This window comes from Bombus flavifrons, chromosome 18 (assembly GCF_040668555.2).
Source record: "Bombus flavifrons isolate JBK064 chromosome 18, iyBomFlav1_principal, whole genome shotgun sequence".
NCBI lineage: Eukaryota > Metazoa > Arthropoda > Insecta > Hymenoptera > Apidae > Bombus > Bombus flavifrons.
In genome coordinates this window covers 5,099,766-5,117,347 of record NC_138459.1, presented here as the reverse complement: position 1 = coordinate 5,117,347, position 17,582 = coordinate 5,099,766, and the positions used below count along the sequence as shown (strand labels likewise).

Below are 17,582 nucleotides of genomic sequence, written 5' to 3'. Positions count from 1 at the left end.
TAATAATACAAAACTATATTTCGCTGATAACAATAAAAGAAGAGCGAAACAATATGTAAGTACTTAGTATAATAAGTTATATTCGATGCAATTTCCCGCTCTTGGAAGAATCAACTTCGTTATCGACGTGTAAGCCTGGAACGTGGAGCAGAATCCCGACAGAGGGCAGTGTCAATCGCTCGCATTTGGCGGCGTGATGTTCGTCGGGACACCTACGTTACATTCGTATAATATGATTCAGTTTCGCCAGCGCTATTACGGGGTGAGATTTGTAAAGTGTGTCTGAACATCTCTCTCTCGAAAAGTGCGTCGCACGTAAGTGCGAAGCGTGATATGAAATAGTGAATTGGATTGTGATTCAAATGGACAGGCGATACTAACCTCGCGTCATGGGATTGTGAAAGGAATCGAGAACGTATAAGAAGGTGGCAGGAAGTGGGAAAAGGGCCAGGGATACAACGCTCACGCCCGGTTGTCACGACGCCATGTTTCCCCGAAGTGGCCTACCGATGTCGAGTATCCCTTTGATGATACTCTGCTTTTTCGTACTTACCGTTGCCGGCCTTGACGAATCTGGTAAGCTGTAGAAATTATTTAACAAACTGACTCGCGAACGATTTCAACGCGACGACAGCTTCTTCCGCTATTCTCGTCGATCGTCCACGAGAGGATGCAATGACGAACATTTATAAGCAGTGTATCTACTATTTAGCGGATGCATGATGCACCGCTGTCATCGTAGTCCTCACGATTGTTATCCTTCGTAACAAATAATTTTTAATATTTGTACCCTGAACAAATATCATGGCAATGATTTTAAGCTATGTTAAATGGATTGTTGGTTGTACAGGCGTGCATAAAATTGCATACCGTCATGCACGATTGATTAACAACATAAAAAGATATCGAATGTCATTGGCGTATCTTGATCGTTTCAATTATTTATCATTCGATACACTCTTGTCTTTTATCTTTTCTGTTATGTGAGCCGTGTTTATGCTGGAAGATTCAATTTTCATGATACATTGATTACTGAAAGATGCATAATACTTGTGAAAATACATAAAATATTGTGTACACGCATACTTCGAAATTGTAGAATTGAATGTGTTCAACTTTGAAAGATTTATACATTAAAAGATATGAATTTATTAATAAAGACATATAATTTATTTGCATTCTATTCTTTTTTTTTTATAAATTAGAATTAAAAATAAAAGATATTAATTTATTTATTTAATTTGTATATTAAAATGTCTATGCTACAATTGAAATTTATTTACGGTATAATCAGCGGTATATTATCGCTCGATCGATTCCTATTTCATTTAACCACCTTGTTACATGTTACATATATACTATTGGAGTAAATAAAAATATTTTAATAGCACGGAATTCAAGTCGTAAAATGATTACATATGCGCAAACCGCAATCGTGATTATAGATCTTAAATTATCATATTCAAGAGTAAATGTATTTATTAATGAAATTACCAGAATGATCAAAACGACCAACACTGTGCGTAATTTTTCATAGACAATTTATCTTTTGAGATTTTAGTGATTCTTTGTAAAATATTTGGATAGAGACTTGTTCCTTCTCTTGCATTATATGTTTCTTCATATAATTCCCATTTTGATTTCTTTGGTACAAGCTTTATATTTTAATCATCAATAATTCTAATAATAAATAATTCGCTTATTAAGTAATAAAAGAAATATTACTTACAAAATAGCTATCAAATCTTCTATCTTGTTAAAATATATTATATTAAATATATTTATTTAATATAAATATATAAATATATAAATATAATAATATATTTATATAAATATAATAAATATATAAATATTTATAATTATATAAATATAATAAATATATTTAATATAAATATATAAATATATTTATTTAATATAATATATTTTAACAAGATAAATATATTATATTAAATATATTAAATATATTATATAAAAATATATATATGCTGTGGAAATTCTTTTCTACAATTATTTCCTAATTCTCAAGCCGCTTCAATGTGGTATATTAAATACCTAAATGATACTTTTGTGTTTATCTTTTGTGCTTCTAGTTCGTATATTTGTTTCATCGAGTATAATATCAAGTTACATTTTTCGCGGAGAATAACTTCGATTTGGTATGAAAACGATTTTATAAAAATCGAAAGAAGTGAAGCTGCAAAAAATCAAAAATCATGTAAGATGTTGTTTCATACATAATCAGAAGAGTAATTATGGGTTAAACACTTTGAACATTCAACTATAGTTTAACCTTACATTTAACTAACATTTAACTTTGATTTAAATAAAAATTAAAAACATTTTGTTTTACTTGTTTGTTTTCAATACAACGATTATATTTCGTCGCATAATATACATAATCTAATCGCGTAATATGGAATATAATCTAAAAATACTTAAAATGAGAAAACGCCATTACTGAGTTACTGATGCCATATCGATATATATATATCGATATAACCGTTGAATTCATAAAATGAAGACTTTACGCGACACATGCATATGCACATACACTTCACACAGTCTTACACTTAGGACAAAAAAGATGGGAACGCAATATGAGATAATATTATTTGAAATTCATATTATTCTAGATTATAAAATAAACAGTTTACATAATCATAGTAATTATCATGTACAAAATAAAAACATCCTAATTGCTTATTTACAAAACAACAAACATAAATCAGGAATAGTTTTGATCAATTGATAACTTATTCTTGTTTTATTAAAATTGTACACTCAATATTTACATTTTCTATGTTTGTGTATATCAGAAGGTTTAGTAGAATATATTATTTAACCTCAAGGCTCATAAAACATCGTAACAAAAGTTTTAGTAAGATATACTTCAGATCTTTGATAATTTGAGCTATTAAGACAAAACTTGGTCTGTTTGTATGACTCCACTATTATGATTTTAATGAATTAATTAGCCAATTACTTGGTTCGTTCATATACTACTTGACTAAAAGTTCTTTAATTAGACACAATTGCAGTTTTTCAAATAATATGAATGTTATTAGTTAGCATGTCAATTTACCTTTGTTTATTACTATTATGTTTAAGTTAGCAAAAATACCATGTTAATTTGACATATTTTCATTTGATTATATTGATATATTAGATTAATATTAGATATACAATAGAAACGTACTTATATTTTTATATATCCCTGTGCAGCTGTTGAAAAAATAGAAACCACTGAGTCAAAAAATGAGAATCCAGCAGTGTTAGAAATTACAGCATCTCAAGACTTAGAAGGTATAGAGGCTGGTAGTACTCCATCACTTATATGTAAACTCAATGTACCTGGTCAAATATGGTGGACCAGCAACGGAAAGAATCTCACCACTATTAAAGATTTTGATTCTGGAGGACGTTTGGATATTAAACAGGCTAGTAGAAATGATACAGGAGATTATAAGTGTATGGCACAAACTATAGATGGAGAATTGTTAAAAAAGGATGTTCATATTAGAGTTATTGGTAAATATCAATTATTAACTAGCTATAATTTATTTATTAATATAAAATATAATTTGCAAAATTTATGTTTATATACTATCGTTCATATTCGTAATCACAAATTATTTTCATTCTAGAACCAGGTAGAATAACAGCTGGGGAAGATATTAGGGCAAAAGTGATGGAATCAGCTAACTTGACATGCCTCATGCATGGTTATCCATTATCTCAATTTACTTGGTTAAAAGGGAATGATTCAGAAAGTACCGACCACTGGAAGGATTTCACCACTATCACGCAAATAAACGAAACACTCACTCTACTGACTTTAGAATTTGAGAGCTTAACTCGGAAAGATAACGGAACGTATATTTGCAAAGCACGCGATTACAGCGGCGAAATTAGCGCTTATAGACATCTCTTTGTGATTGATGTACCGAAAGTGAGCATCGACTTTATGAAAGCTGTTGGTGCTGGAAGTATATTCTTAAACTGGACTGTAAATGATGGCAACGAACCGATTAAAGAATATGTTATCCAACATATGAAAAACGGAACTAATCAATATCAATATTATTCTAAACAAATTGGAGGTGGTAATTCGAGTTATGTTTTAAGAGGTTTTGAAAGTGGTACAGCGTATCAGATTGGAATTAGCGCTACAAATACCGTGGGTACATCACACGTACGACTTGATCCACGTTGGATTACTACGCTTGAAAAAGGTATTGAAATAAGGAATAATCCTGATCGTGTATCTTCGTTTCCCGAATTACGAAATAATAGATCAATTCAATTTATTACAGATCCTATATTTGTGCCAAAAGTTTCCGTTAACGGAGTCACTGAAAATTCTATTACAATAGGATGGACAGTACCGCCACCGGATTTAAAAGAACACGTTCATTATTATAATTTAATGGTTACACATGGAGATCAGAAAAGAGAAGCAGTATATCCAGCGCAACCATTTACTGTCTACGCATTTGTCGATCTTGATCCCGATACAACGTATAAGTTTAAAATTGCCGCGTGTAGTGAATATACAAAGGAATGTGGAAACTGGAGCATTGAAGTGAATGGTACTACTTTAGATGGAGGTAAGATATTATTGAATTTGCAAACTCAGTATTTTCTAAACTTTGGAAATTTAAAATTAATCATATAATCTTAATTTTAGTGGCCAGTCCTCCTCAGAATTTATCTGTTAATTGTCGATTCGATAATATAAGTAGCTCCAGTTTTATCTCTATTACATGGGATCATCCAGAGAAATCTAACGGCGTTATTACTCGTTATAATATACAATTAATCGGCATCGCTAGATTTAAAAATGGTATGGGTCGTTTAGATATTGATACTTGGGGGCCACAGAATTGGAGTGTTAAAAAAAATAGCACGCATTTTAATCAAATACCGGCTAATACGAATTACACGGTTCGTGTGAACGGTGTAACTAGATCTCGTACACCAGGAAAGGATGCTGTCGGTAACTGTACCACGCCAATTACCATACCAGATAGAGATAGCTTAAACATGCGATCGTGGCGAAAAATCGAGAATCAGGGTAAACAATTGTTTAAGTTATATCTTCCGCGTATCACAGAAAGAAATGGTCCTATATGTTGTTATAGAGTTTATTTAGTAAAATTAGCACCACGAAAGAGCGTCACTGATTTACCACCGCCTGAAGAAATTAATGTGTATTCCTATCAATATGCCCATAATTCACCTTCCGGTGGTGCTTACGTTGCCGAAACATTCGATAGTGATCGATTGGTACCCGAGATTTTTCTTGGCGATGGCGAATCATTCAACAGTAGTAGTATGTGCAACAAATGTATTGGACTTAGGCCAAAAGCCGCTCCACCAGTATTACATTTTGTTCCCGAAGTTTCAACAACCATCTCAGCACTTAATACAACACCTGCCACTACTACAACGTCAGTAACATGGACTACAACTTCCGCTCCAACAACATCGTCAGCTACTACTCAAAAGATCGAAACAACCATTGCAAATCTAATAGACAATAATCATACAGAGACTGTGGAAAGAAGAAAAAGAGAAAATATGGCTACCCAGAAAACAAAGGGTAATGATGGATCTTCTGAACTACCATCATTTACCGCACAAGATGGTTTCTTAGATGAAAACTCAAACTACACGGGTTTTATCGAAGTTATTGGTATGACTAATATATGTATAAATAAGCTTATGTATTTTACACTTAAAATGATTTATAATAATATACTTTCTTATAGTATTTGGAAATCAAGATCAGCTTTTACCAGCCTATAGTAATTACTTTAATCCTCTTTATGGAGGGTTAGATCCCGTAGCCGTAGTGTCAGCGGAAGTGACTACACTCAGCGTAATTCTGCAAATTTCCATTGCTCTTATACTAATCATCATCATTCTTCTCATTGCACTTTGTGTATTGCACAGATATACAAAGCGTGCTCAACAGAGAGGAGAAGAAATTATAACTTTGAGAAATAGTTTCAGGTAAAAGAATATTTTATAATTATAGCCATTATATATTTTCGCTAGGAAAAAATATGAGCTTAAAATATAATAAATATTTTTATCTTGATAGGCATTTATGCAGGAGTCTTAGAGGTAGACATCAATTGGTAGCAGCAAGCCCTCCAGACATGCCTCCCATTCCTAAAGGTGAACTGCTCCAGGCATATCTCGAACGGCATCGGGATTCTGATTATGGTTTTCAACACGAGTTCGAATTGCTACCGGATAGGTTCACAGATCGTACAACAAGAGCTTCGGAGGCACGTGAAAATCTATACAAAAATCGTTATCCAGATATAAAGTGTTACGATCAGACTAGAGTAAGACTCGCACAAATGGATGGAATTTGCGGATCTGACTACATAAATGCGAACTTTGTGTTAGGATACAAAGAACGTAAGAAATTTATATGCGCTCAAGGTCCAATGGAAAATACCGTTTGCGATTATTGGAGAATGATTTGGGAACAACATCTGGAGCTGATACTTATGTTAACAAATCTCGAAGAATACTCAAAAACGAAATGCGCAAAATACTGGCCAGACAAAGGTGAAACTAAAAATTTTGGCGACATTACTGTTGAACATGTTCGAGAAAGAGCTTACTCAGATTACGTTGTTCGTGAATTAAAAATGACACGATTAGGAGAACGAGATGCACGCACCATCGTTCAGTATCATTTCTTAGTTTGGAAAGACTTTATGGCACCAGAACATCCTCATGCGATACTGAGGTTTATCAAAAGAGTGAATGAAGCTTATTCGCTGGAAAAGGGGCCGATATTGGTACATTGCAGTGCAGGTGTCGGACGAACAGGAACATTGGTCGCATTAGATTCTTTGCTGCAACAACTTGCAGAAGAAGGTCAAGTTTCGATTTTCAATACAGTATGTGATCTAAGACATCAAAGAAACTTTTTAGTGCAATCGTTAAAACAGTATATTTTCACTTATCGTGCGTTAATGGAAATGGCACAATACGGGGATACGGAAATTCCAGCATCTCAGCTTAAAACTACAGTTACAAGATTAAGACAACGAGATAACGGTAAAGAAAAATGTAGAATGGAGGAAGAGTATGATGTAAGTAAGAAACTTGGATTTACATGACAAAATTATATTAGTTGATAAAAGTTATTTATTTTGCTTTTGTTATTTGCAGAAAATCAATTCTGTATTAGAAGACAGAAAATCATTTTCTGTTGGTGGAGGAGAAGAAAATAAGAGCAAGAATAGAAGTGAATTAATAATACCATATGACAGAAATCGAGTAATTCTTACGCCCGTTCCAGGTAGAGAACATTCAACGTATATAAATGCATCATTTATTGAAGGCTATGACAATTCCGAGTCGTTTGTTATCACCCAAGATCCGTTGGACACTACGATAGCAGACTTCTGGCGAATGATTTCAGAACAATGCATCTCTACGATAGTAATGTTATCCGATGTAAGCACTCTTTCTTCTTTTTTCTAATTGTTGTAAGTTTTTATAAATGTTTAAAAGCTTTAAGTCCTTGCGTAAATATCGTACGTGGTACGCAACTTATATTTTATACATAATAAATACAGTTGGACGAAAAATATTGTTGTGTCTCCAACTTCTTTCATAAGTACATATATTATATTGCATAAAGTCATATGCCAGATATAGCCTTTTGGAATATTATACAGATTATAATATAAACATTTATTTCAGTTAAATGAGGGTCCACGAAAATGTCCACGTTATTGGCCTGATGACGATGCAGCATACGATCACATAAGAGTTAGATACATTCAAAGCGAGAGCTGTCCATATTACACTCGCCGTGAATTCTGTGTTTCTAACACTAAAACTGACGAAAGCGTTGTTGTAACACAATACCAATATCATGGATGGCCAACGGTAGAGGGAGAAGTACCTGAAGTAACTCGTGGTCTCATTGAACTCGTAAACCAAACACTTACGAATGACACAGAATCAAGCGGCTCGCTAGTCGTACACTGCAGTTATGGATCCGATAGGAGTTCTATGTTCGTCGCTCTTAGTATATTGGTTCAACAACTAAGGACTGAAAAACGCGTAGATATATTTACAACGACGAAGAAGTTACGATCGCAAAGACACGGCATGATTAGCACTTTTGTACGTAATTTGAATTTAATATTAAACAATTATTTGTTTTAATATATAAGAAATATCTTATATTAATGCATATATTGACATTTTCAGGCACAATACGAATTTCTACATCGTGCTATCGTGAATTATTCAGATCTTCATAATTTGGCCGACGACGAACCAGCTTCTTAATACCATGGAATGTAACAATGGAACATCTCGGTAATGTTCGGTGAATATGTGCATAAAGACAATTCACGTACAAAAAATGTTTGAAAATGTACGAATGCTCAAAGAAACGTATATTGGGCCAACCAAAGAAATTACTAATATATTGGTGAAACAAATACATCATGAAGTTAGACTGAAATATGCATAAGCATAAGCAACTATCGATCTTTGACAATTTTCATATTTTATGCACAGACTATCGAATTATGTGTATTAGACATTTATTCATACTACAAGAAGTAAGCAGTAAACATTTCACATTGAAAAATTCATAGGATTAAACTAAACATACGATTCGTTTGATACGATACAGAAATAAAATTAACCAATTAATGGTTAATCGTTAAAAAGTGTAATACAGTGAAAACGCTCGTGGTATCACGTTCTTGACAACGTTGTGAATCAATCTCAATAATTTATTTTTATTGATGGAATCTAGAAAGAAAAACCTGAAATAGTGTAACAGTTAACATTTTTGTGATTGAAAATGGGATACGAGGAAAGCATTGACGCAACAAAGTAAGTGCGTTTTTATTAACAAATACGACTATTTGGTGGACTTATGAAAGAACTAAGCATATTTATAAGACGTACGAATATTCTGACAAGTGGACCATATAACTTACCAATCTAATATTTGATCGTGCGTTTATACCGTTAGAATGTTCAAGCTCAATGTGAAATGTAAAATACATTGCAACATTAAAATTATGTTTCACGAAAAATAAAAAACTTCTATGTATATCTTAAACATAACTTTTATGTTTTTTTAGCGCGTTATATTATACATATGTGTATATTACTTTTCATACACGATCACATATAGATGGCATAGTTTATATGGATTAAAGCTGAATTAAGAACTGGGTTGTATTCTTCCAAACGTTTTTGCTGGCATGCATTGTTAATCTACTGTTCGATGACAAGGAAAGATCAAATACTAATTTGATCTACCTTACAATTTACGATTATTAATGATACTACGCACGCACTGTGTGTTTATTAGTGCAGGATTATTTGTAACATAGGAGTCATATACAATATAAAACGTGCGTACGCTAATTTTTCTTCTAAATAAAGACTGATCTTCTTATTCAGTTCGAAATTCGCGAAGAACGGCATGCAAAATTGCTGTGAATTGTAACACGAGGAGAAGAATCATTTTTTACTTTTTCATACATGAAATAATTAGGAATATATCTATGTGTGTGGCATGTCCGCAAATGTGCTTTGTAAGTCACCGACGAAGTGTTACGCATAATTGGAGGGCTTACGCGGCACAATAGGAGTTAGGTTTTTACTTGAGAATACTAAAGACATAGGTAGTTTTTAAAAGAAAATTTATTAATTAAATTACTCGAATGACTGTGAAACGAACCTAATCTAGGAGGGTCCTCTTAATTCATAATTAATTAAAAAATAAAATCATCGGAAAGACATTATACTGGAATAAAATTGAATTTTTATATTAATAACAGGAACTACCTATAGCTGCTAGTGTTCTACCTCACAGTGGATAATGCTAAATATAAAAACAGGTCGATGAGATTACTATAAATAAGGAAAGAAAAAAAATGGAATCATTGAAGTGAAAAAATTGCGGAATTATGCACTATATATGTCATTTCTTCGCACGCTCGTTCTTTTCTAGTCAAGTTTTCAACTCCGACACGTGCGCTGCTAAGCCATTCATTTATGGCAGGGGACAATCACATTTTAAATTCTTGATTTACATCGCATCGATCAGCAGGATTTATTTTTCTTTCCTTTCCTTCGTGTCAGTTTCATTCCATTCGCGTGCATACAATGCACGTCCCTACTCGATGTATATGTGTGTATAACCTACTCATTAACTGAGAAGCAATTAGTTGCTAGTTTGCGCTTCGATTATGTTGTAATTGATAGAGATCTAAGAGACGATTATGTTCAGCCTGGAATTAGAATCGCTACTATCACTACTGTTGCTTTATTGCATTGACAAATGGTGTGACGTATTTGTTTTTATACTCAGACAGACTAATGCATAGGAGTATTTACGAAGGTGCAAAGTGCCTATGAATTTCCACCTAGTCCCATTTTTCACACTATGTAACATCGTTAATGATATTTGTCTTTTTCTTGTGAGTTTTGTGTAATTAATTGATTACAAATCATTTGATTAGGCATGATATTGGACATTTCTAAGATATAAAATATTTAAAGATATTCTATACTATTTTGTATGTATTATTTACATACATGTTTACATCAATAGTTTGTATATACTTTATAAATGATGGGATTTTTACACTACCTGAATATTTACACTTTTCTAACCTTCATTATAATTTTATGAGAACTTTTATTTTGTTTGACAACTCAATACTCCTTAATTTGCATACATGCCTTTTTTGGTCAGTGCAAAAAGAATATTGTATGGTGGAAATTCTTAAACATTTTGTATAGTAGCTGTAGTCTAGAATGATTTTTATATTGAAATATAATGGAAAGATTTTTTTTAAAGGCAAATCGACACGCACAATATGCATGTAAAAATATAATCTCATGGACTTTTGATATTTTTTAATGTAAAATTTACAAGCACAGCGTCTCCATTGTAATGAATATATCTCTTTTAATTTATATTACGTTAATATCAGTGAGAAAATAAGTAATGTTCATTTATTTATAGGATATTTATAAGATATGCGATATATATATATATATTATGTTATATATATTATACATATATATAATATATATATATAATGATTAATTGCGTTTCTATTATTTAATAAGAATTTTGTGCAGAATTAGCGGTTGTTTTCAACTTTTATTGCATAAAACTGAAATGCACTTTACGTGCACGCGAAAATGCGTAATTTAGGACAGTAATAACAGTAATAACATTGTTAATATTTGATACAATATATAATTGCAAAATTGTAATGACAATTTCGTAATTAGTTACATGTATGTTCTTATTACATATTTTCACCTCATGTGTAAAAAAAAACATCGACATTTTTACAGCCAGTGTATGAATTAGAAGCATTAAAAGCATTGTTGTAAATTAATGTATACAATTTTTTATTTTTATCATAACAAAGATACTGATACAGTCCAATAAGAAAAAAAAAAGGATATGTTTTGGCCAAATAGCAAGTGTATTACAATCTTTTAACTTCTTATTTTGTAAAATGCGCATAAGAAAAATGCAATGTATTATAATACAGATATACCTTAGATATAAGTTAAAGTTAACGGCAGCTGCACAGCTTGCCATTTTCTCTCAAAAGGTATATCTTGACAATGACGCGCATTATTAATTACATCAGGCTGTGTGTTGATATATTAGTTCTTTATTTAAATCAAACTAGATGCGGTTGATTGGAGTTAAATTGGTTATCGATCTGATATTAACTTTAATTCATCTCGAAGTAAATGGCTCTATGTAATTGGTTAGGAACATGTAGCGCGATTAATGATACACCGTGCCCTATAGGAACGTGTGCGTGAGGTTTGTTGGTATGATTAGGCAGTACGTGTAAGAAAAAGAGGAGACGGCGGTCTTTTTTGTGGATAATATATAATTCATGTAGGATATATATTAAATATTCTCCTGTGTCCAGACAAAGGTGATTGACCAACTATGTGTCAACTTACGCGTTAAAGATGCCATTCATGATGAATTCACTCTATTATCCGAATGAAATAACTGTGTTAAGTAATAGTACTCGAATCAGCTAGCGTAGATCTTTGTACATTGTGCTATTGCCATAGCAGTGAAGTATGATATATTGTGAATATGATTGTGCTGCATTTGACAAATATCTTTAAAATATTAGAATTGAAATAAAATCGTTCACCAAAGGAGCTTACTTCTTTGAAGGAAATACCTTTGATTTGATGCAAACGAATTTGAAATTTTTCTGTTGCTATTACAGCACAGATGTCAATTGCAGCAGCACAAGCTTATTACAATTAAAAGGAAGGGAGAAGACTTTTACAAAGCACAATAAAAAAAACTATTTTGCTTGGAGATCAAAGTGCTTGAAGCAAAAGCTTTTTTACAATTTTGATACATAAATTGAAATTTGCAATGATACCAAGTAAGATAATTGTCAAGGGCATTTTCTATGCTTATACTTCATTTTTTCATTGTGATTTATTCATTGCTTGTGTTTGACGATTCACTAAAGTACATTGAGAAAGCTTCTTAAATATGCAATGTACCGGCGAAGTATTGCCTTAGTAACAAGGGTATACTGACAGACTTTGGATTTTAAATTGAAACAGGATAACTTTAAGATTTGTTTCTTTCTATACATCTTTATACTTTCTTAATACGTGCACGAGCAATGTACTATCTATTTGATATACATAAATCCAATGGCACCTACTAACGTTCCTGTGATATTCTATGCGACTGATGAGTTTAAGATGTGATGAATCACAATCCTTTTTGTATAACTGGCAATAGAAATTAGTTTCTATAGCATCAATCTTGTACTTTTATAACTTGTAATTTCAAGTTACTTTTATCTAATTTTTCAATGAACTTCCAAGGACATTTTACATTTGATACGGATATACATATTTGAATTTTTTTAAATACTTTTTACCGACTCGCTGTTAAGATGAAAGTAATCTGACAATTAAAATGTTAAAATGTTAAATGTCCGCGTTTTGCGGATAATCTAGATGCCACGAAACAAGGCGATCGTTCGTAATTAAATAGAACTTACTGATCTTTTTTCTTTTTTTTTATACAATTATTCGATGTAGCATCAGTTCAACTTGCGTTCAAATATTTGCATGATGTAAAAATATCGGTATCTTACAGCTAATGGTCCGACACGATGTGTATGGAATAATCTTTCATTGTAAATAGCTGCTGAAATTACAAAAACTGCGTAGTGATTTTTTCGAAACTATGTAATACTCGAAGCAAAAAGACGTTACATCTGAGTATTAAGCTTATATATATAGGGTATTTAAAAAATATACATATGTCGAATTAATGATTTTGTCCAATATGTATTCATTAATGGATCAAGACACATCACCCTATATATGTATACTTCGTTTTATATTTCCGATTATTTTCTCTCGTTATAAAATCTTAATGGCGGAGGAAATATTGTAGACAGATAATACAGAAAAGTATTATCAAAAGTATTCTTTATAATTAGGTATTATCGTTACAACCTTTGCGTCGAGATTTTAACGAGGTACTGCTTATTCTGTAAACATAGCAATAAAATATTTTACACGATCTAATTCATTAGCGACATGTATAGACATATTGTTAAATTTGATTTTCTCCGATGCGTAGCTTATATCGAACTCTGTAATTTTTATTTATTCAATGACTGTACTGTCAAGTAGAGGATTCTGATAATTAAGGATAAGTATACTTGCGACGTTCGTTTAAAAATATCGTGCTGCCATGTACAAATACATATATATAAGTTTCCGCTCGAATTGTGTACGTAAAGATGTGCTATGAATCGTCGTTGTTTCATTTTTAGTATACAGTATAGCGTACATTTATGTTCATCTACTTACACGACTAGCAATTAATTCTCAGAGCGATCTGTAATGTACATTCAATATGTACGTCTTTCTTTATGTTAATCGAAGCTTACTATAAAATTACATTTACAACTTTTTGTATACTGATACTCAATTTAAACGATAAGGATAGAAGCAAGAAAAGAAAGAGAAAAAACCTATCTCGGCCTATTTTTAGCGAAATTACTAGCGATATAATCTCCATCGTTGTTTATAATAATCGCACAAACAATTCTCAGAAATGAATGCAAATTATTAATTACTCAATTCGTGATCTGAATTCAATGTGCGAACGAGCTGAAACCAGATCTTTTCAAAGAATAGTCTTTCATCATAGGATCATATACCGTGATTCTGAAAAAAAACGTAAATCTTTATCGAGTATCACTTTCAATCAACTTGGGCACTAATCTTTTGTAACGGTATTCTTTCGTTCTGTATATAACGTATCCTTTTAAGGCATATTTTTAACTAACCACGGTTAAGTTCACCGTCAAATATCAGAAATTATAATACACGAACGGCTCTTTAAATTTTCGTGTTCGATATCGAACGGTGCTGAACAGCCGGAACTGATGCGCGTAGTAACCGTAAGTGCGCGCGCACGTGAACAAACTACGTGACAAAGTTCAAGTCGATTTAGCGGCAATCGACATTTCGTCTATAATTGACGGGTGTAAGACCACGTGCAAATAAGCTACTCAATATTGTTGAGATTTCGTAGCGGTAACTCTGTGTGCGATTCTCAGTAACATTATATTTTTAACCCTGTCTTTACAATCCATATAACTGCGAATATTGTTCTTTTATAGTAGAGGAACGTGCGCCGCGAATATTCATTTGCTTTAATATTTGCATAGAAAAAAAAAGTTAAATAAAACTGTAACTTTCAACATTGAAGAAATTAACATATATATACCATTAACGGATTGCTTCCGAATTCTTTCAAACATAATCAGAACAATAACTACAGAACGTAACACAATTGTTACCGAATAAATCATTACTATAATCGGCGTTAGTATGGTTTATTACATACGTGCCGACTATGGACGGCATTCGTATCCATAGTTCCTCGCATGGATGCTGACTACAGCCAACGTTAGAAATGAAAAAATTAATAGCGGGAACGCACACTTATGTGCATTACATTATTAAAAATATATATACATAATTGAATCGCAACAATAACTTTGTACACTACTGCGTAATCGCAATGACATCGCAATGGCTCGTCTGCACCAGGTCTAATTCACAAGAAAAGAACAGTTTCTGTGCTTCTTATATTTCGTAAAGAAAAATGTAAACGCTCTAAAAAGAGGGCCTACCACCGTCGTCTCCAATCCGGTTCGTTGACCCATAATAAGTAGAACCTTTTTTTTTGTAAATGAAACCGTGTAAGAGAAATAAAATTGAAATTCACCCGCGTATTGTATTAGCGCATTATGTTCGTATGTAATGGAGGATTAAAAGTTAAATTACGTATAGCCTTAGATTTTGTATGATATTCACTTTATAAGAGGGAGGTTATGCTAAAGATAAAGATATATATATTATATATATTATATCTATGAAATACGTGTAACGACAATTGATCGTTCGTCGATAATTGACGAACCACAAAAATGATGTAGCGGCGCTGATTATCGAATCATCTTTTTGTATGAAAAGAAAAAAAAATTGTAAAGCGATATCGGTAACGGTGCACTCGATGTGAAAGGAAATACATGACACAATAACGAACTATACGAGCAATTTTCGTTTTCCTTTCCTCCCCCTTCTTTTACTAACATAACAGGACACGAAACATTACGGTACATTCTTTTAACATTCGTCCAACGAAAATCTAAAACTACTTTTATATAAATTCCTTCGTGTAATTTATAGATTCACAAAATTTCATTCCGAATGTATGCATATATAATATTTGATTATTATTTTCCATCTATTCGCAGATCTAGTAATTTTCAATTCCACGAGTTAATGTAAATTTTAAGATACAAACATCATTAGTATTGGTATACATAACTATTTAATCGTTTTTATTGTAATATTATCGATATTTATCATTATAAGAAATTAGAGCAATTTAATTTTGTAACGAACAGTATATAATGTAGTAAGTGGGAAATATCAGTATTGTAATCTAGACGAGTAATTACGGTGAACGAATATAATTAAAGAAAATCATTGGTTACCATCTAACGGCTCCTCGCGGGTCCACTCAGTGAACCGCAATTCCTTCATCGTTTATTGTACACGGTCTACATCGAGAACTTACACTATGATTTGCATAATAAACTAATGACAATTATAATCACGACATAGATTTTATACGAGCAGGATGTTGTAAACTATATCTTCTAGGAAATTACTATCCCATTATTATATTGTCCCACATACATTATTACCATCTCATATGGCATTTTTAGAATAAATCAAATATTAAAACAACTTTCTCAATTAAAATACTAATACTGATATACCAATTGCCACTCGCTTAAAACAAAAAGTATTACCACAACTGAGGAAATATATATCTATTATGTATACGATTCTCGCTTTTGCCTGTGTTCAGGCACCCATGCAAGTTTCCTTTTAACGAACTACAGAATGAAACAATCTTATGTAGTTAGTAGAACAAAAGAAAACCAGTTTTCTGGCACAACATTTCGATTATAATCTAACTTCATTTACCTTGATGCCATCCTACGATCTGCGTCAAAAAGCAAAAGACCAAATCACGATTGCACTTAATCTTGTCGCTTGTTTCCTCTGAACTGGTTTACTGTACTGTTCCCATTTTTCTTACGAGTCACTTAATAATCACTCGTGTTGCCCAATTTCTGCACAAGACATGGACAAACCGATAAGAATACGAAACGAGCAATGAGATGATATTGTCAAACACACGTTGAAATCTCCAAAGTGTTACGTACATGTGTATTCGAAAACTTGATCATGGGGTATTCGTCAAATACGTATGTGGTTTCGAGCACATCCGCTATATTCTATCGCATGTCTATGGAATCACCAATCTTAAAAGAATAAAATGTTTCGTAACAGTATAATAGAAATGAACATATTTCAAACATCATTCTTATATTTCTACACCGATCAATTTTTCTATTACCTTGCATAGTAGTAGTAGTAGGTAATTGGATAATTGTACCTATGCCAATGATGAGTTTATTAATTAAAAAGAATTATTTAATAAAAATGATATCTCATTAACTTTTATCTATATTATTTCTAAGTATATATTTTAAAAAAGTAGATAAAAAGTAATATAAATTATTAATTATAAATATTTTAATATTTTTTAGAAATAAGATTATATAAATATAATCATTGCTTAAAACTACGTCAGTAATCGCAGAATTGATCATAACCCAATAACCGGAAACCCACTAAAAAAAATGTTAACTTTAAACATGCATTTAACATACAGCAAGTTTGTACATCTCTTAATGGATGTTGTGATACGTACAACCATGAATTCCTCGAATACCTGGTGGGGAACGAGTTGGCCGAGGATATTCGTGCAGTCCATCCCTGCTAGTACAATTGCGAACATACTGACCGCGAGTGTTTGTTACGCACATCCGTAACATGGTATTTCCATTACGAGCGTGAACCTAAAAAAGGAAAAATCA

The 17,582-nt window shown here is 32.1% G+C and overlaps 1 protein-coding gene and 1 long non-coding RNA gene across 3 annotated transcripts; one reads left to right on the top strand and one right to left on the bottom strand.

The window, feature by feature from the left end:
- The first annotated feature begins 201 nt into the window (after positions 1–201).
- Ptp69D (Protein tyrosine phosphatase 69D) lies at positions 202–9,126 on the top strand. The gene is made up of 10 exons (XM_069131075.1): positions 202–576; positions 3,223–3,528; positions 3,645–4,232; positions 4,314–4,607; positions 4,688–5,695; positions 5,772–6,015; positions 6,107–7,118; positions 7,198–7,485; positions 7,735–8,163; positions 8,251–9,126. Exons 1-10 carry the CDS (start codon positions 486–488, stop codon positions 8,329–8,331), a joined length of 4,341 nt encoding a protein of 1,446 aa, XP_068987176.1. The 5' UTR covers positions 202–485; the 3' UTR covers positions 8,332–9,126.
- A 3,977-nt stretch (positions 9,127–13,103) lies between these two features.
- LOC138188969 (uncharacterized) lies at positions 13,104–17,521 on the bottom strand. Of its 2 annotated transcripts, none has more exons than XR_011175769.1 (6): positions 17,417–17,521; positions 17,060–17,098; positions 16,866–16,964; positions 16,624–16,772; positions 13,419–16,532; positions 13,104–13,243 (listed from the first exon to the last, which is right to left on the bottom strand). It is a non-coding gene; the product is annotated as an uncharacterized LOC138188969 (long non-coding RNA). The 2 variants fall into 2 exon arrangements; XR_011175770.1 differs by having other exon boundaries at positions 13,111–13,246.
- Between the last annotated feature and the right edge of the window lie 61 nt (positions 17,522–17,582).